Here is a 20,398-nt window from a genome sequence, read left to right as displayed (position 1 = left end):
GAGAAAGAGAAAGAGAAAGAGAAAGAGAAAGAGAAAGAGAAAGAGAAAGAGAGAGAGAGAGAGAGGAAGTAGCCTTTCCGGTCAGGGTCTTGGCCATTTGGACCATTATTTTACAAGAAAGCAACGCAGATAGTCACAATATCTCCCCTAACATAATCATTCGAAAAAAGAAAATTCCACCACCTCGATTCGTTTTGACTAATGGCGCCATAGAGACCTCAAGGAACTTCAGAAAACAATATTTTAATCAGAATTCTTTGTATAAAAACGATTTTTACGTCCAAAATATGATCTATTTTAAGCTATGAAAAGACTCGTATGAGACAGCTGACGAATCACTGGTAGAAGCCAGTTAATAAATGTGCGTTTAACAACAGACATCTCTCAGTCTTGTTGCTCTTTGCGCACAGTCAACTTCCGCACAATGTAATGTATGGGATTGTGGAGAGGTAATGAGAGAAGTCATCTATTCACGTTCACGTACGCATGTTCTTAAGAAATTACGAATACTCACGACACATTATCCTGCAATCTACTTCAAAAAAAGCGAATGTGAGCATGAGAGGATTAAAAAAAAAGATCTGAAGCAACATAAAACAGATTCCTCTAAGCACACTTGTCACTCACTGTGGAGCATGCTTACGTGAACGAGCGGGATTAAGCATGAAATGGCTCTCACTATTGCTATATCTGGACTTCACACCATCCATACTTTGCAGATCATTGCTGTAAGGACTGCAGTCGTAACAAAATTTTAGGGGAAGTACCTCCCTCATAAGACAACAAAACGAAATGATTATAAAACTGTATTTGATCCTCCTCTTAACTAAGAAAGAGTTAACAGAATAAAACGTAATTTCGCATGTACAAGTACAAAATTAATATAAGTAAGTGATTAAAAATCAAAGCAGAATAATCATTTATTGAGGCTAAAATACGATTGAATTGAGATACCCTGTTGGATTAAATCTAGTGCGAATGCTAAATCTTGATTGGGAAATCTTGACAGCAATGGTCAGGCATTAAGGCATATAAATCCCTAAAGATGTCCTGTGGCATCTCATTCCACAGTTCTGTAAACGCGCCTCTAGTTCGGATAAACTCGGATCATGTTCAACTTGCCGTCCCAAGTGATCTAAGATATACTATATCAATGGCAATTCTGGGGATCTTGCAGGCCAGGGAAGGTTGGTAATGTGGCGAAGCATTGTCCTGTTCAATGAGGGTCCCGGCGACCCCTGCCATGAGAGACACCGCATGTGGTTGAAGAAGAACGTACCGTTGGGGGTCACGGTTCCCTGTGTCAATATTAGAGGTGATCGTGTCTCCTATGTGATGGTAACCTATATCATCACACCAGCTGTAAGAACAGTGTGCTGCTGTACAGCGAAGGCAGGATTGATACTATCCCATCATTGCCCCTGTTCGGAGTAGTGAAGCGCTTGAAGAGATTGCATCGTAACAGAATGGAGCCAGGTCGTCTTCAGCGACAAATTCAAATTCAATTTGGATAGTGACGACAATTGTGTAAGCGTGTGGAGGTCCCGTGGTGGATGGTTCAATCCTGCCAACGCAGTACAGCGACAAACCGTTCCTACAGCTGGTGTAATAGTGTGGGTTGCCATCGCTTACGGAACACGATCACTCCTAATATTGATCCATGACACTATAACACACCAGTAGTACGTACCTGACATCCTTCAGCAACACTTGTTGTCACTCCTAGTAGGGCTTTCACGAGAAATTTTACAACTGGATAATGCTCTGGCACGCAATGGCATCACAGGACTGCGTTGTTCACATTACAACCTTCCCTAGATTGCAAGATCCCCAGAATTGTCACTGATGGAGCATATCTTGGACCACTTAGGGCAGAAAGTTGAAGATCATCCGAGTTTAGCAGAATTGGATCTAGATGCTTTATGACATCATCAGAGGCTCGTATGCATCAATGCCCGACCGTATCGCATCAAGCATTCGCGCTAGAAGTAACCCAACAAGGTACTGAAACCTAAATTCATTCGTATTTTTGTCTACAATAAATGATCATTCTGGTTTGATTTTTTAATCACTTACTTTTATCGTATTGTTCCACTTGGTATTTAACTATTGATAATTCTCAAACTAATAATCGTATCCAGGATACTTCCTGCACATTTCTCTTCGTAATTTCAAGTTCTAGAGAGATATAAATATGTGAGTCGAAAAAGGAAACCGAATGATTCCAATATAAAACGAATAATTTAATTAGGGAAACACTCTGCAAACCAAATAAACAGTTTTTATTTGTGAAAAACGACACGTATTTTTTTTATTCAATGATAAAATTATCCCTTATGATATATTATTGTATTCATCAATTTTTGCCATGCAAGCAAAGAAAATCAGAAAACTGAAACGAACTTAGTGTCTCCACTGCAGTCCCATAATTCAACTTCAGCTTTTCCAATTCTTCCATTGATGTTTAAATTGTCACTTTCAAATTCAAGAATTCTGAAAGCAAACAACGATTATACTGTTTGTTTATTATATTTTAAGATTAAAAAAGGGGATGCATTACAAAGTTTCGTTAATGGTGCAATGAAAGCTTTTGAGAATCAGAATTTCTATAAACAAAGTAACAGACAGATAAGTAAAAAGTAGATAATGATAAAATAAAATCTTAAAAACTAGACAAATTCATAATTAGCTGTAACGCAAAACTAGTATCACAAAAATGCAAAAAAATAATCAAACCGTTGATTTTTAACTTGATTATTCGAGAAATAGTCTCTATTACTACCTGACTCCTTGTGTGGGAGAATATTCATTGGATATAGTTTCTGTAGCATCAGCAAGAAAATTTGATATCACAGTTTTTCCACACTGAAAGAAAATTGATTATGTACTTCTTCCCCAGTAACATATATTTATCTATCTATGTTGTATTCATATTACATTACTATTATTTACTCAATATTTAGAGGGTTCATTCTGGATATTTACAATGAAATTAAAAAAAAAAACATTTGAAAAATATAAAGAGCGAACCCCTAAACAAAATCACTTTTCGAAACTAATGCTATAGTTGTATTGTTCAGTCTTGCTTGTCTTTTCTTTAGATCACTGATCTTAAAAATATCTTAAGTTATCTTAAAAATATTTTTTAAAAAAAACTGAATTATCTAAAACAATAGCACTACTAAACCAGGGGTTTCCAACTTACATGAGGCCGGGGGCCCAATTAAAAACACCAGTCAAATGGCGGGCCACAACTTTATCAAAATTTTATATAGGACTGTTTTAGGTTTGAAGAACATTAAATATTGTGCCAGATTTTTATAAAAAAAATTTTTAATATTAAGAAACAAAATAACGCTTGTTACGTATCATTTTGAATCTTCTCTTAATCAAAAACTTAGTGACAAGATTTTTTTCTTCTTTTAAATTTAATTTTGTGATAAAGTAACATTTTTTCGACTTATTAGGAATTATAGCAACAACAAAAAAATTTTCGAGCATCTGAAATTATTTTTTTTTCTTCTTTTCCGCTCATGCGATATTCAATTCAAGGAATTTAGATAAAACATGATATTCGTTCCCTCTTTTATGAGCTTTAAAATTTACAAATCAGATTTTATATTTCACACGAATTAAAATATGATATATTGTCTTTAGCAGTAAAATATTTAAATAATAGAAATTATGAGAAGAAGCCTCCTTGTATTTCTCTATGTTTAAAAATCGTAAGAGCCGACGCTGCTGTTTAGGGGGCTCAACTTAACGTTACATTTTTTTTCTTCTTTTTCCAAATTTAAATTCGTTCGAAAGTTATTGAAACTTTAAGTGCTTTTTTTTTTGCTAATTTTTCTCACGTTTTTCTTTATGTTACATTCCGCTTCGCTGCTCAAAATATATAAGATTTAGAAATCCGTCCGTTGAAATGCAACTACAAAGTTGAAATTTAATGTGCTGATAGGAATATTTTATTTTTGGTATTAATGAGAGTTTTTTGAGAAATTCCCCGTTGTTCGAAAGTTATTGTAAATTTAAGTGCTTTTTCGTGATTTTTTTCAGCCCTTTTTTTTGCGTTAAAAATTGACTCTTTGTTATCTATTGTTTCAGAAAATTTATTTTCCCCTCACCACGAGATCTTTATTTCATCATTTTTTATAAACTCGCGCTACAGACAATATCAGTAAAAAGTAAAAATGATTATTTTTCTAATCCAGGTAATTGTATATTTCATTATGATTAACAATAGAGTCTAAAGAGAAACGAGAATTTAGCTTCTCTTCTTTTCCTTATCCCAATGCTCAATAACACCATAATATAACGACTTTACTGTTGTCGTTGGTCATTAAGGAAAAGGGGGTGCGATTGTTCTTGTTTTCCAGTGGCGCCATCTATGGCCAAAAATTCGACTTCTGCCACATCCATACGTCACACCCGCTTATAGGGCGGATCCATTCATACATTCACAGGTCGTAATTTCGACCTGAACCCGAGTACGATCAATCTCCAATTCAATACCCCCAGAGGTGTAATTTGTTATGGGAACATGGGGGACTTTGTGACCTGACAGATTTAATGTGCACTAGTCACCATTTACTACACGAGGAGTTTTCGTCCGGCTAGTTTCGAACTCCCGTTCTCATGAACGTGAGTCCAGTGTCCTGCCAACCAGGCATAATATAATGATTGATGCGCAAATTAACTTCTTTACCAGATCTGTTATAGATAGTTATTTATAAGGTTGTCTTAAGTATAAAATGTTGAAGTTAATTTTACTAGTAATTAATCATATAATTATGTCTTTTGAATTAGGCTTGATATTATGTCTGTGTCTCTCAAAATATCAAATTACTTTGTAAATAAAATTTATATATTTTAATGATCTTTCAATTTAATTGTTGTGACACTTAGCTAGAGAGTCCAGCAGTTTTTTTTTTTACTTTTATAATCCTGTTCAGAATTCATGGTTTTGTTTACATAGCTGTTTGAATCGGAAAAAAAAATTGTCCAGAAAGGATTAATATACTTTTTTAGCAATAATACTTTAGTTAAAATTAATATTTACTTCTAATACTTTTTTGAAAAGTAATATGATTAAAAATTAAAGAACATTATTGTGTGTAATAAAGAAATGTGTAGAGAGAATTATTGCAGTCTTTCTGATTACTGAAAGTATTTGTGTATCGAATGCTGCTATTCAAAATAATCACTGTTCATTATTTTTTATAATCGGATTAATCAAGCAAATTGAGTGCTATAGCCCAGCATACCCTATACTGATGTTTAAGTTGAGTGCCCCTGCCCAGAATACCTTAGCTCGGTATACCCTATACTGATGATTTATAAGGTTAAGTGACACTGTCCGGAGTAAATTTGCCTGGTATACTCAATACTAAAGTTATTTTAAAATTAAGTGTCATTGCCAGAAATAGCATACTTTGAGGTTTTTTCAAAGTTAAATGCCACTGCCTGGAATACATTTGCCCGGTATACCCTATACTGATGTATTTTTTTAAGGTTAAGTACCCCTGCCCAGTATAGGCTGTCCCCAGTATAACCAAACCATAAGCTGTTTCAGTGGACTCATCAGTGTCTTTAAATGCTGTTTAAAATTTCCTCTTGCATTATAATTCACATTGAAAGCATCACAAGCATGATAATAAGTTTTTGATTTAGTTACATTTTGTGTTACAATATCAATATTGATAGGATGTTTTTTAATGGTGTGTTTTTGAAAATTATGATTTGCTGAAAATTACTTTTCACAGGCAGAACAAAAAGTGTTCATAGTTGAATTGTCTATGCTGGAAATTGAACATAACTAACTATGAACACTAGCAACTTGAAACAATAAAAAAAATAACCAACTTGAAATAAAAAATGAAACAAATAACAATAAATATAACAAAAAATTAATCAACTTCAAAATAAAAACAACAATAAAAAATAACAAAAATATAACAAAAAATTTAAAAACAATAGAACCACAATATTGGTAACTAATTTGTTTATTGTACTATTAATTTTTTCCCCTCCAAATCTCCCAGAGTTCAACGCGCACATCTATCATTAACATCATATTATGCTGTCATTGAGGATGAGTAGTAAAAGAGAAGCTAGATTGTCGTTTCCTTGTAGATGCTAGCTAATTAACATATAAATAAAATATTCTAACATGAAGTTGAAATAGTTGTATATTTTGAAACCAAAATTTTCTGTGTTTTCGTGAAAAATAGTGGCATTTCAGAAGAAATAAACAATGTTGAATGAAAACCAATTAGGGGAGTTGGGGAACACAGCAAAGAGCCTCCTACTGTAAAAAAAAAACCACCAAAACTTTATAATTTCCAGTTTTTGGAAATAATTCGATGTATTTTAAAAATAACACAGGAATTTATTTTTCTTCAGTCATAAGATGCAAAAAAATATAATTTTACTGAGATTAAATTTTCCTTCAGATAATGAGATGAGAAAAATTTTAGTGCCTTTTATAACAGTGAGAATCATTCACAGTGCTTTAAAAATCATGTAAAACAGCTTCGATGACAACAACGGTAGTAACTTTCTTTTTTTCAATAAAAATAGAAACGATAAAATGATTTAAGTCACTCGTGATAAGCGTTTAGTGAGGTAATGAATATTATTCTCATTTGTTTGCATATTAACAACAAATTGTGGCTCAATTACTGTGACCTTTCGTGTTCAATGGACGAATTCCTTTTAGAAGTCAAGTAACTGCATAGTTTTAGTTATTAAACGGCCTTGTTTGACTTTATTGCAAATGCTAAGAAATTCTTTACACGATTTGAACTTTACAATCACAAAAATGCTATACTTATACAATAAAATAATGAAAAGGGGAACTAATACCTCACATGGACCAACAACTAATAGCTTCACTTTGTACATTTTGATACTTTTTATTAACACATTTCAATGACAACAGTTTCTAACAATCACGATGATTACGATATTTACAAAAGTCTATGTATCTTTCATGGAGATACGACTTGTTGTCATGGAAACACATTGTTAAGTGTTGCCAACATTTTATAAATAAAGCGTTTGTAAATGATTGGTGGAGTTGGCTTAGTCATTAAAGAACCCAGTGTTGCCAGATTGGGCTACAAGTAGCGGATTGGGCTACTTTTAAAAGTCCCCGCTACTGAAAATTGAATTTTCGCTACTTGCTACTNTTGTTAAGTGTTGCCAACATTTTATAAATAAAGCGCTTGTAAATGATTGGGGGAGTTGGCTTAGTCACAAAAGAACCTTTTAATACACTTTGCATGACAAGTTGGGCAGAAATAGCTAAACAAAACGTAAATACACTCATTTATTTACATGAGCCGACTCGGTTGAATCGCCGGTAGTTTTCTCATAGAACTCTTCACATTGCTCTACAAAAAATCTCCGGTTCAGCATTTCAAATAAAAAAATTTTAATGTTATTTTTTGATGGTAAAAATACTTGGCATATTATGTTTTAATTGGACAGGTTTTCAACTCTTCATTTTCCGGACATTTCTGAGCCCTGTTTGATGCGAGTTATTGTTTTGCTCTTACTGCATATTGAAGAGGTTGTTTATGATTGCATCATACAGAAAATATCCAGTCAACATGAAATTAGCAGCAATCAATCAAAAATTTGGGCAATACTATCCTAAAATATTTCGAAGATTTTGCTCTCAATTGTCAGGGACTGCTGAAAACGACTTGTGGAAAAGCGTCGTCGGACTTGAAGTTCATGCACAAATTAATTCTAAATCCAAGTTATTTTCGAGTTCGCAGTCAGTTTTTGGATCGGCAACCAACACAGAGGTTTCTTACTTTGATGCTGCCTTACCAGGTACTCTGCCTGTCTTAAACAAATATTGCATTGAAGCAGCCATTAAAACTGCATTGGCTCTTGACTGTAAAATTAACACACTTTCCTCGTTCGATAGGAAGCATTACTTTTATCCTGATTTGCCTGCAGGTTATCAAATAACCCAACAATTCAACCCTATCGCTAGTAATGGAAAAATAAGTTTTATAGTTTATGACAAAGAGCTGGGTGATCCTCATGAAAAAATATCTTGTTTGAAGCAGTTACAGTTGGAGCAAGATAGCGGTCGAACTTTCCATGTCAAAGGAGAAAAAAGCTTTGTTGATCTCAACCGAGCGGGTATCGGACTGATGGAGCTTGTTTTTCAACCAGACCTGAGCAATGGAAAGGAAGCAGCTGCTTTAGTGAAAGAGTTGATTCTAATTTTAAAGCGAATTGACACATGCTCTTGCGAAATGGAAGAGGGTACTTTACGGGTAGATGCCAACATATCTGTCCACAGACCTGGGGAACCTTTAGGCGTTCGAACTGAAGTGAAAAACTTAAACAGTTTAAGGTACGTTGCACGTGCCATCGATTTCGAAATCGACCGCCAAATAAAATTGCTCAAAAAAGGTGATTTGGTTGTGAATGAGACACGAGCCTACGATACCCAAAATAAAGTGACTGTGTTTATGCGGGATAAGGAAGTGCTGCAGGACTATCGTTTTATGCCTGAACCAAATTTACCACCAATATGTTTAGAGGCAACTCAATCAGATAAAACAGCTATGAGTATAAATGATTTTAAAGACCAAATGCCAGTTTTACCCCACGAAGAGCGCATTACTTTAATGAGTGTCTATAAACTCTCGCTAAAACATGCAGATAAACTAGTAAATCACGAAGGAGCCAAAGATAAATTTGAAGCAATAGCTAGTTTTTTATCTGAACCAGATGCAATTTGTGAATTTCTCTTTGATATACTCTATGCACTGCTGAATGTGAGGCAACTGTCGTTCAAAAGTTGCCCTCTAACTGCGAAACAGTTGGTTGAAATTGTGAACCTTCTGAAGACAAGAACTATAACCGAAGCAACTGCTGTTGACGTCCTCGAGATGCTGTTCGAAGGAGACCAGAGAACGGCCAGTGATATCGTGAGAGACTTCAACTGGTATCAGATCAATGATGAAAAACAATTAGAAGCATACTGCCATCGTGTGATGGCTGCTCGACCCAAAATGGTTAAGAAGTACAAGAATTCCGGAAAGCAAAGGTACATGACATCATTGCTCACACTTCTGTATGAAATTACTAATAATAGGGCTCCTTACAAAGAATCTGAAAAGATGTTTAAACAACTTATCATGAAGAATGAACAGAAGTAATTTATTGTCCATTATTATTTTAAAAGTAATATCAAATTAAGGAGCTTAGTAAATTTTTAAAAAAAAGTTGTATAATGTATATAGCTGTATCTACAAAAAATCTTTTTCTGTTGAACTTGGTAGAATAAATTATTGTTCTTTGCTTGTAGCTGAATGTTCTTAGATGTGTTTTAATAATTGATATTCAAAAATAAAACCTTGTCATGGAAAATAAAGTGTGAGATGGAGGTTAAGCTCAATATATGTATACATAGAAGCATTTCACTAGGCTGTTTACAAAAAACAGTTGCAGAGTGGCGGCACAATAGCATCCAGTACTTTTCTGTAGCATTATCATGTGCAGCTTTGCACAAAGTTTAAATCCACAAAAAAAAAAATAATATTTTATGTTTTTACTTATTTTTTCATTATCTTTAATATGGGCTAGAAAAAAAATTGGTTCTGCCTGTGTTTAATGCTCAACATCTGTTAAAGGGAAACCATATAGTATATCCTCAAATAATTTATAATACAAAAATATTGCTAAGTCATCAATATAAGCACAAATAGCTAAAAAATGGGTTTTTTCAATTTTAGTAAATACAGTAGGGAACCGATTATCCGGAACGATCGGGACCATCACTATTCCGGATAACTGATTTTTCCGGTTTTCTGAATCGCTACGAAAAGCCGTTTTTTTATTGTTAAACCCAACTAAAAAAAAATTTTTTTTAGAAAATAATCCTGAAAAGAAGAAAAAACGATGAAGTAATACACTAATGATTATTTCCAAAATGATGGTAAGGTGAACATCTTTCAAAAAAGAAAGAAAAATCCTAAAATCTTATAAGGAAATAAAAATGGCGGGAAAATTTATCGAATTTCGTTCCGGTTTTCTGATTTCCGGATAACGGGTTCTGTACTGTACCACATAATTAATTGCAAGTTGGTTGAGACCAATCTTTTTCAGTTTATTTTATATGCCTATACTATCAAAGTGCGGTAGACCATATATGCAGCAATGTAATTTGCTATTTTTGTTCTTACCATACTCTTCTTCATAACCAGGTTGAACGTCCTCGGTTTCAGTTCTCCATACAGTTTCTTCAATATCTTCATATAAACAGGCTGTTTTAAGTTTTTTTTCTTTCAAAATAAGACAAAAATCAAGTTTTGTAGATAATGCTATAATAATCTCAATGATTTAATGTTTACATCAGGTGAATATGATTCTGAATAATTTATATTTTTTACTTGATTATATACTTTAAAAATTTTTTGTCATTTACAATTTAAATTGTATGCACCTATTTACCCTTTATTATTTAGTACAAAATTTGATCAAAAACCTTATTCATTGAAAAAAGTTAATTTCTTAAAAAAGTTAAGTTTTTCCATTCCAAATATTTATTGCTTCATAATTTATTGGGATGCATAAGCATTTCATGACTCAATTCATTTATAGTAGTTATTTTAAATCCTTTCTGGATGTTTCAAAATGAAAATCGTATTCATCTTTCTGCAAATCAGCTGTTCCTGGTGATAATTTATCCAACTGTGCGGAGGGGGAATTTGAGTTTCAATTAACGGATATGATTCGTTAAACTGGGTCAAATTCTCAATATTTCAATCATAGGATTCATTTCTGTTTCTCGAAAATTTTATTGCTTCATAATTTATTGGGATGCATAAGCATTTCATGGCACAATTCATTTATAGTAGTTATTTTAAATCCTTTCTGGATGTTTCAAAATGAAAATCGTATTCATCTTTCTGCAAATCAGTTGTTCCTGGTGATAATTTATCCAATTGTGCGGAGGGGGAATTTGAGTTTCAATTAACGGATATGATTCGTTAAACTGGGTCAAATTCTCAATATTTCAATCATAGGATTCATTTCTGTTTGTTGAAAATGTAATTCCTTTAATCAGTTCATCAAACTTAATTGATCTCTCCTCCATTATGAACTTTTTAGCACTATAAATCTTATATGCGCGTTTATATCGAGAATAACTGACAAATATTCCTCGCTTACCAAAATCAGTTGAAACCTGTTTATTTTTGAAATAGCAGTTTATGCCAATATGATTTGGCTTCTTGGAGATAAAACACAAATTAGGCAAGTTTTTATTTCATTCTATTATTTGGAATGCTTCACTTCTTGTAAACATGCTTAAAACATTTGTAACACGCATTCTTCTTCTCTGAGTATTTCGAGAACTTCGTCCAGATCCTTTTCTATCTGTGTTTTTAGGATTTCTCTAATTTTTGTAAATTTTCCTTTCATTCCTCGTATTGTACAGTAAACAAACTTCCACTTGAAATTTCTAGTCTTAGACTGGCATATTTTGTCGAAAGCCCACGAGTTAAAATGATGTCTCATTTTCTGAGTCTTTCATTTCTATGTTTTATCCTGCAGTGGACTGATCATTAAGACACTATTCCCAGCAGATCACCAATGTCAAATATCGCTGGCTGCGGTCAATGCCAGATGGCATCTTTAAAAGAAAAACCGTCATAGCATCATTTAATACTACATTTTTTTTAAAAATTTTATATAATTATTCAGTAATTTGTTCATGGAAATTCAGAGATTTTTAAATAATGAAGGATTATTTTAAGCTTTGTTTCATAGGTCATAATTAACTTCTGAAACAAAGATTGATGATTATCCTTAAAGATGAAACATGTTTTAAAAAAATATTTCGAAAAACTTTTTAATCTTACCAATACTCTATAATTCATGATCTTAGATTTCTAAATACAGACGTGATGATATTTTAGCTACAATTTAGTTTTTTTAAAAGTGATTTTCTAGTTTTTAACATGACTTTTTCATTACGCTAGCTGTATCACATATCCCATTCAAAATTACATCCCAAAATTCTATTTAAAATACAAGTGTTCAAACACAGTTTTCAAAATTATTAAGAGATTTGTATCTCTATCTGTTGTTTCACTGTAAGTCTCTGTTCACAGTTAAGTCTGTAAGAAAACTCATTTCCAATTATCCACCTGCCCGTTCATCACGAGAAATTGATCTTATCAAATCATTTTATACAGCACACAGCCTAGTTTTGACCAAGAGAGAAGTAAGGTGGCATGTCTCTACATAGATTATAGTTAATTTCTACCAATTAAATATGGTATATATATCTTTTACTTTATCATTTATTTACTTCATAAAAAGGTAAAGCTAAGCAAAATACTAATAAAATAACAATACACCATACGTAGCAAATAAATCTTTTTTTATTATTTATTTCACTTCAAAAATTACATTTCATATCTCCACCAATGTGTATAACTATAAATGTATATAAGAATTATAAATTAATAAAACTATAACAATAGTAGGACTCTGATAAATTATTTATATTTGCACACTGTAAGCAAATCCTTGTTACAACAATACTTTGATGATCTCAGGAAAAATGTTATATTGAGGAATGATATAGATTAAAGGGATTTAGTTGTTTTACTGTACACATTAAAGGGAAATATTTTATCAAAATACCCAACTCTGAAAATTCAGGTTTGCATAGTTATAGTATATATGAATTCGTTAGTGGGTTTTATCAGGATTTAGAGTAAATGGAATGTAAATCTTCAAGACAACGTTCTTTCCAGGTAAGATGGCCCACAAATATTCAGATTTTATTTCATTTAGTTAGTCATTTCATTAAGTTTCAAAATTAAAAAAACAATCTTTCTTATTTGGGTATTTAAGAAAAGGAAAATCGCTACTTGGTTAGAAAACAGAATTGGTATGAAAATTATTGTTTTATGGGAGTTTATTGCTCTATCAAATATCCTTATATTAAAAGAAGATTGATTCAACGTGAATCTACCCGTGACCACAAAATGTTGTTGTAGTAACAAGAATTTACTACTTGTATGCTTTCAAAATGATATAGGAGCAAAGAAATATAATAAATTAATAGATATCTCTGATTATGCACATTATTTACAAATATAACATTATTTACAAGCAGAGGTTGGTCTAGTAGTAATAAGAACTTATCTGAGCAAAAGTTTGACTAGAGTGAACTGAATAAAAATACATGCAACCAGAGATAAACAAGAGCTGCTCAGTACATATCACAAATGATATGCTGCATGTACAAAAGTCAAAGCACCAAAAGCTTTTATTCTTCTGAAAACATAAATTAAAATCCCTTATTTTCATGGCACACAGCTGCTTTTCATAATAAGAATATACCAAATGAAACCTTTCTCTCTCTACTTTTACACATTAAGGGAGATGAGCACTGTGAGTGAAAAGAGGTGTTTTTTTCTGATTACTCTAAAGTGCTAATGTTTGGGCTTGATTTATCAAAATGAATGTTTACATGAAACACTTAAAAAAGATTTTTAAATCAGTGATGTTATTTTTTTTTTCAGAGTTGTGGTCATAGGTATAATTTAAATTATCTGAAACACACACAGAAATAAATTTCAATAATAATGCCCTTTTGGTTAATATGCAAAGAAATTGTATTGTTTAAAAATTTAAATAATTTCTATCAAATATAGATGGCAAAAATCGGCACAAAATTATTTCATGTAGAAAAAGCTGGATTTAACTACAAGTTTAAGCCTTTATAAATAAGATGGGTGAAAAATATTAACCTAAAAATGTTGTTTTTAGGCATTTGAGAATAATAATTTCAGGCAAGTTTGAATCACTAAAATATATGCTGTATCTTTATAATTTGAAGTTCATCTTATGCAAAGAAATTACTTAAAAAAAGTAATCAAAACAAATTGTGAACAAAATATATAATTGTCACTGTGTACTTATAATAAATATATAAGTGTCACTGTCACATTGTAAAATAACAATAATTAAATATTTAAAAAAAGGTGTATTTCTTGGTAATGGAAGTATATTTAATATTTGTTAAATCAGATCTGCATTATCATAATCAGAGTTTTGCTAAAGATTTGTCAAATTAGCAATCAATCAAGTATCCCAAAATACAATTCAATTTAGAGTTTATGAAATTTTCAAATTTTTTTATTATTTCTGTACATAATAATTAGCAAGTTTTCAAAGTACACTTTTTAATGAAAAAAAAATGATAAATTTGCTATATATTTTTATTTTATAGATGCTATCAAGGTTGTATAAGTGTATTTCTTGTATAATTGTATTTCTTAAAAAGAATGTTACCAAATATAGCTAATGCACAGGGCTGTTAAAACCTCAAGCATACCCCCAGAAGACCATAATAAGTGTCATAAATAGTTGTAAAAAAACAAAGATAAAATATTTAAAAGGATAAAAACGCTGTAAATAATAAAAATAAAATTGATATTTGTCATTAATCAATGCATATATTTCACCATCAATAAATATGATTAAAAAATTTTATATTTTTCTCATCAAAATTTATAATAATAATTCTTAAAACTAAAATATTAAAACAAAAAATTCTTGAAACTAAAATATTAAAATTTTTTTTTTTGATTTTTTAAAAAAATTATATGAAATTAGTTTTTTTCTGTAACAAAAAATCGTAAGGGCCACTGATGCTGCTATGGTCGCCCAACTTCACATTAAATTTTTTCTTTCTGTGCAAAAATTATAAAACTTAAAATTACAAATGAATTGTAGAAAAAATGTACAGTGAGTATGATGGAATAAAAAAAAAATTTTCGATAAGCAGTTCAAGAATTATTAATTCTTAAACTTGACAAGAAAAAAATATACTTTGCACACTGCACTACAGGCCACAGGAATGCAACTACAGAGTTGAAATTTAGCATGCTGAAAGGGCCATTTTTGTTAATGAACTTAACATAGAGTTTTTATTGGAAATTCCAATAATTTTGAAAGTTATTGCAATTTAAAGTTCCATTTTTGCACATTTTCATAACTTTTTTTTTGCTTTGCTGCACAACATCTATAAGACTTAAAAACTTTAAAATTACAAAAGTATGTAAACAAAGTACAGAGAGTACGAGGGAATAAAAAAATTTAAGATTTGACAATTGGTTTGAGAATTATTAACTGTTAAACTTGTAGTGAAAAAATACCATGATTCTTCAATCTAGATCCTTCTGAAATGAAACTACCGAGTTAAAATTTATGTACTGAAAGAGCCATTTTTATTAATGAGTTTATTAAAATATTTTGTTTCAAAATTTCAATTTGTTTGAAAGTTATTGCAAATTTTTATTTATTATTTTTTTGCTTTAAATATTTACAACGACCTATGGTTTTGTAGAGAATATATTCCCCTCTAATGAGGTTTTTATTTTATAAGCTCACACTTAAGTAGATGTAAATTAAAAGTAGCAAAATAGAGAAAGAGATTACATATTGCCAAATAATTGAAATTTTTCGAAATAAAATTTTTTAATTAAAAGCGATAAAAAATTCATTAATTAAAATGTTGTAAGTCTTGTCAATAAGTAAAATTACTTTTCTTTTATTTCTTCTTATTGATTCACAATCTGTATTCCTAAGTTTACATTTTTTTCCAAGTATAGATGATTATTTTTCAAACCTGTCAATTGAAAACAAATTATTTAGGTTTTTTTTTTTCTTGTGGAAAATATGGATGTTTGGAAGAAAACAATGATGAATGAGAAGCAATTTGAGTTGGTGAACAGGAGGCAGAGCATCCTAGTTTTCTTCCCTTTCTTTTTAAAGATGTACAAGAAAATAAATCAATTTTCATCGGCTACACCGTCATTTTAACATACTCGTTAATACCATCAAACAATCAATATATATTTTGTTTAATTCTTACAACTTCAAAGAAATTTAAGCATTTTAAAACAAGATCTAAAATACTTAAAATTTTAAAAAAAAACTGTATATTATACAAATAGTAATTTATATCATGTTTTTACAGTACAAATTTTATCCATATTTCCTTCTCTCTTTATAGTAGAATCTTAGATTTTGCATAGTTCGGTGATTGTCTTAAGAGATTTTATTTTGATAAGAGAGTGATACTCAGCAAATGTTTAGCCTGCTGAGGGTCATATAGTGTTTTACCTGCAGAAACAAAATTTTAACTTGGGAAAAAAAATCTTTTAAGCAAACATTATTGCAGAAAAAAACAATGTTATGTTTGTTCATAAGATACGATATTTCATATTAAACCTTTTGAATCAGTAGTAAATATTGTTTTCATTTGGTAGAAAAAGTTTCATTACAGAAATATTCAATTTGATATACGAGTATTTTAGATAAAAAGCAGAACAAATTTTCTGTACTACTGTAGTCTGATGACAATTAGACATAGATGACTTTTAATTCAATTGCAATAAAGATGGGGAATATTTTATGACAAAAAAATAGACAAATTTACTATAGTTTCTATGAATAAATGCATAGCTTTCAAGAGCTTAGTTTCTATTGAACGTCTTTTATCCAAAATGCTTGAAGTACTTTTTTATAAAATCCTCGTAGCTCAAATAAAATTCACAAAAAATAAGAAATTTTCAGTTTAAAAAAAAATAAAATATATCTGGTTTAGGTATATAAAACTGCTAAGAAAAGCAAAAATAAAATGAATATAAAAAATAGTGACTAAATATAGAAATAATAATAAATAAATTATAATTATAAATAAATTTGCTTATTAGCTATACAAACTAAAAAAAATCTTATAAGATCTTTTTGACTTCTATTAGAACATAAGGTTGATTTAGGAGGTTTTAGATAAATATGATAAGATACTTATTGTAAAAATGCTATGACATCTAATTCACACAATGGAGAAATAGTTAAAATTAATCCAAAGTAGAATTCTATTTTAAAGTAACACAGTATCTATAACACAGAACTAGTTCAATGCACTGCTAATGCTTAAAATAGTTTCTGCGTATAAAAAAATGGTTCGAATTCTATAAAGTGGAGATATTTCAGCTTTTCCTCTTATGTAAAGAATTGATTTAGTGTTTACTTGTGAAAAAAAAATCATTTTACAAATTTGACAGTAAAATTAACTTGAATGTGTATATAAATTTCAAGCTAACTGTTCAGGTACAATGTTGAGGAAATATTTTGATGACAACAACATGCCTAAAAATTACGCATGCTGTAAATTTTATAACTTTTTGTCATATTCTTTAGACATTAAAAAATAAACTTTAAAACTTTTACTTTTTGTAATAGATATATTACTTCAATTAAAATACATAATTGCACCATTAAACTGCTTGAAAAAAAATTATCATTGACAACTTCACACTACCACATTACACTTCTGACTTAAATGTTTTGCAAGGCACATAAATTTTTGCATGAATTAAAATGACTTCAAATCATGGGGGGAATTGAATTTATATAATATGCACATATAACGAACGAAAATAAAGATGAAATGGCAGCAGTATAACAATTTGAACACAGAAGCAAAAGCTCATCATAAAGAATAGTCCCTTTCATTGTTAAGATTTCTAAATATTTGAAGACTTCAAAAGATATGTTTTATTGAAACATTAAATGAATAATCAGTTTTTCATTTAACACAAACAATAACTAGGTTTATATTGGGGAAAAAATATGCCATTATTTGAAATAAAGAGTCAAAGAATACATACACTACATAGAGCTATTTATCTAATTTTGAAGGAACTCAAATTGAAGTACACACCTAGTTACAATAGTTTTCATTTCATTAAACTTTTGAAAAATATTTCTTTAATTTGTTAAAATATCTGCAAAAGGATTTTTTTTCCTTTTAAATTTTAGCTTTTTTTAACGTAGATAATTCAAACCGATGATTCATGAAACTGTTTTCTTCATTTGTCAGAAAATACAAGGCATTTAAGATTTCTAACTATTGAGAGAGACTATCAACGTCCCTGTGCCTACAGTGTCTTTAATGTGCTCATTACAAATAACTAAATGTTTCATGGAGTACAGCTTTTTATTCAGAGTTAATTCACAATTTAAATACAGGGATGTGATTCTTCCGCAGATTTCCGCGTTTTTTTTTTTCAGATCTTTTCATTTTTCCAGCTAACTTCAGCGAAAAAAAATTTTTTGCACAAGTTAAAATATTTTATGAGAAATTTAACTTTCCACAGAGTGAAATTTTTGAAGTCCTCATTCTTCCCTCTGAAGTTTCTCTAAAAATCATTTCCTTGGGATAAAACTGGTTGACCTTTATACAGGGATAAGATTTTTTTTGCTTTTGTCTCTTGAATTGAAGCCTTTTTATCAAAAACTCCCGATTCTCTTAAAGTTTCGTTTTTTTTATATATATAAATATCCCGCTTTTCTTTAATTTTCAGTCATTGAAATAAAATAATTATATTTATTTACGATTTTCAAAGATAAACAGAAAATTCAAACTACGTCCTAGCTGCTAACCCTTCTGCATTTTTTACTATTTTAGCTATTTTTTCCGCTTTTACGCACAGAAAATAAGATTTTCCGTATTTTTATCCGTCCGCCAGATAGCTCATATTTTCGTAATTCAGACGTCACTGCTTCCTGTTTTCTGGCGTGAAAGCAAACGAAAACAAATAATAAATAGAGGTGGATTTGCGGTAAAAATATTTATTTGCTCATTCAATTAATCTCGTATTTTGTATGCCTTGCATTTAATTTTTTTTATTATGTCTACATTGCGATTCTTATTTACGAGATTTAAAAATAGAATAACGCGATTTGTATTCACGTGCTTTCAAAACCCTTTGTAGTGATTCGTATTCATGCGAGTTAAAATCCAATGTCTTAAATAGTTTTTGCGGTTGTAATCAAACATCGATTTTCGTATTTAGACGTGCTTTAAAAATTAGACATTGGGATTCGTATTCGTGCAATTTAAAAATTATTCATCGTGATTCGTATTTACGTGATCTAAAAATTATGCATCATGTTTTGTATTTTCGCATTTTTTAAATTCGATTTAGAGTTTCATATTCACATGATTTAAAGCCTCATATCGGGATTCATATTCTCTCAATTTAAAATCACGCATGTGATTCATATTCATACAACTTTAAAAATAATCATCGGGATTTATAATCACACGGTTTACAAGTTCAAAAATCGCACTTTGTTTGTCAATTTTTTAGATATATATAGTATATATATATATATAGTCATTCATTCTTGGATTTCCTCTTTTTTTACTTTCTGACTACTCTCATCCCTGTAAATAAAGTAGTAAACATGATTTATAATTAAATCTGTTATGACATAAATTTAACTATATTAATGAAGAGATATATTAGCAACAAAATGGAGAAATTCTAACTTTTATTTTTAAAGTAATATATCGATATATTAAAAGCATTTTCCTTTCTCTCACTCTCTCTCTCTTTTTTTTCTTGTTTGTAAATGTAAAAACATCTTCTTTATTCTAAGAGATCCGAGAACTACGTTTTTTCTTATACTCTAAATTATTATTTTTGAATAATTTATAGAGTTTAACTTCTTCCTAAAATTAAATAGCAAGTCGACATAGCACATAACTGTCAATGATAAAAAGATTTATATACAGAAGTCTTCAACTTTTGCAACAAATAAAATACTTTTTTTAAATGACTGATATGCTCTTTAGCAGAAAATTTTTGTATAAAAAATGCATATAAATATCCATAAAATAATGGCTGTCTAAATCAACGGTCACACAGGCTTCACTGTGTGTCTCAAATCTATTTGTATCCATTTTATACAATCGATAAACAGTGAAATCACCCAATACTCTTTCTATAATTCTTTTTGATATCAAAGATTTGAGGGGAAAAAGAGCACAAAAGCAATATATTGAATTGTATCCAAAATACACAATTACATGCAAAGATATTCAGTGGGGAAAAAAATTTAATTCCTCTATGTAAATATATAATATGACACTAATAAGCACACTTTGTGTAGAATGATGAGCCCTAGGATGAATCCATCTTTGACCGTTCTATGGTCTGAGATCTGCCTCCGGGTCCTCCAACCTGAAAGCATATGTGTGTAATTAGTATATATATATATATATATATATAATACAAAAATTATAGAAATTACTTTTGTATTAATAAAAGCATTAAAACTCTTTTCATAAAATGTCTGTGGTAAAGAATAGGTGTAGAGATATTCTATTGTGGGACTTCAAGGCTAAAAACATACCAATGAATTATAATTAGATTTATATTTCAAAGGAGGAATTATTTTTAAAATCTTTCCCTCTTTCACTTCCATATTAGGAAGCATTAAATGATTATCCATGATGCGTAGAGTTACAAACTATGCAGTGACTAAG

The 20,398-nt window shown here is 30.3% G+C and overlaps 3 protein-coding genes across 3 annotated transcripts in view; 1 reads left to right on the top strand and 2 right to left on the bottom strand.

Annotated features, from left to right (window-relative positions):
* LOC107444339 (intraflagellar transport protein 22 homolog) overlaps positions 1-7,036 on the bottom strand; it is a gene marked incomplete in the record, with an annotated part of 11,042 nt that extends 4,006 nt beyond the window's left edge. Inside the window, 3 exon segments of the mRNA XM_071178132.1 lie at positions 2,404-2,493; positions 2,783-2,865; positions 6,865-7,036. Coding sequence (XP_071034233.1) covers positions 2,404-2,493; positions 2,783-2,865; positions 6,865-6,903 — 212 coding nt within the window.
* Positions 7,037-7,605: 569 nt separating this feature from the next.
* On the top strand, positions 7,606-9,336 carry LOC107444338 (glutamyl-tRNA(Gln) amidotransferase subunit B, mitochondrial; the record flags this gene model as incomplete). The annotated part of the gene is given in 1 exon segment (XM_071178131.1): positions 7,606-9,336. A coding segment is annotated over 1 exon segment (1,575 nt). The 3' UTR covers positions 9,189-9,336.
* Positions 9,337-12,401: 3,065 nt separating this feature from the next.
* The window catches only part of LOC107444335 (CUE domain-containing protein 1), a gene marked incomplete in the record, with an annotated part of 25,749 nt that continues 17,752 nt past the window's right edge, over positions 12,402-20,398 (bottom strand). The window contains 1 exon segment of the mRNA XM_043051267.2: positions 12,402-20,093. Coding sequence (XP_042907201.1) covers positions 20,034-20,093 — 60 coding nt within the window.

This window comes from Parasteatoda tepidariorum, chromosome 1 (genome assembly GCF_043381705.1).
Source record: "Parasteatoda tepidariorum isolate YZ-2023 chromosome 1, CAS_Ptep_4.0, whole genome shotgun sequence".
In the NCBI taxonomy this organism is placed as follows: Eukaryota; Metazoa; Arthropoda; class Arachnida; order Araneae; family Theridiidae; genus Parasteatoda; species Parasteatoda tepidariorum.
This window is presented reverse-complemented; position numbering and strand designations above follow the sequence as displayed.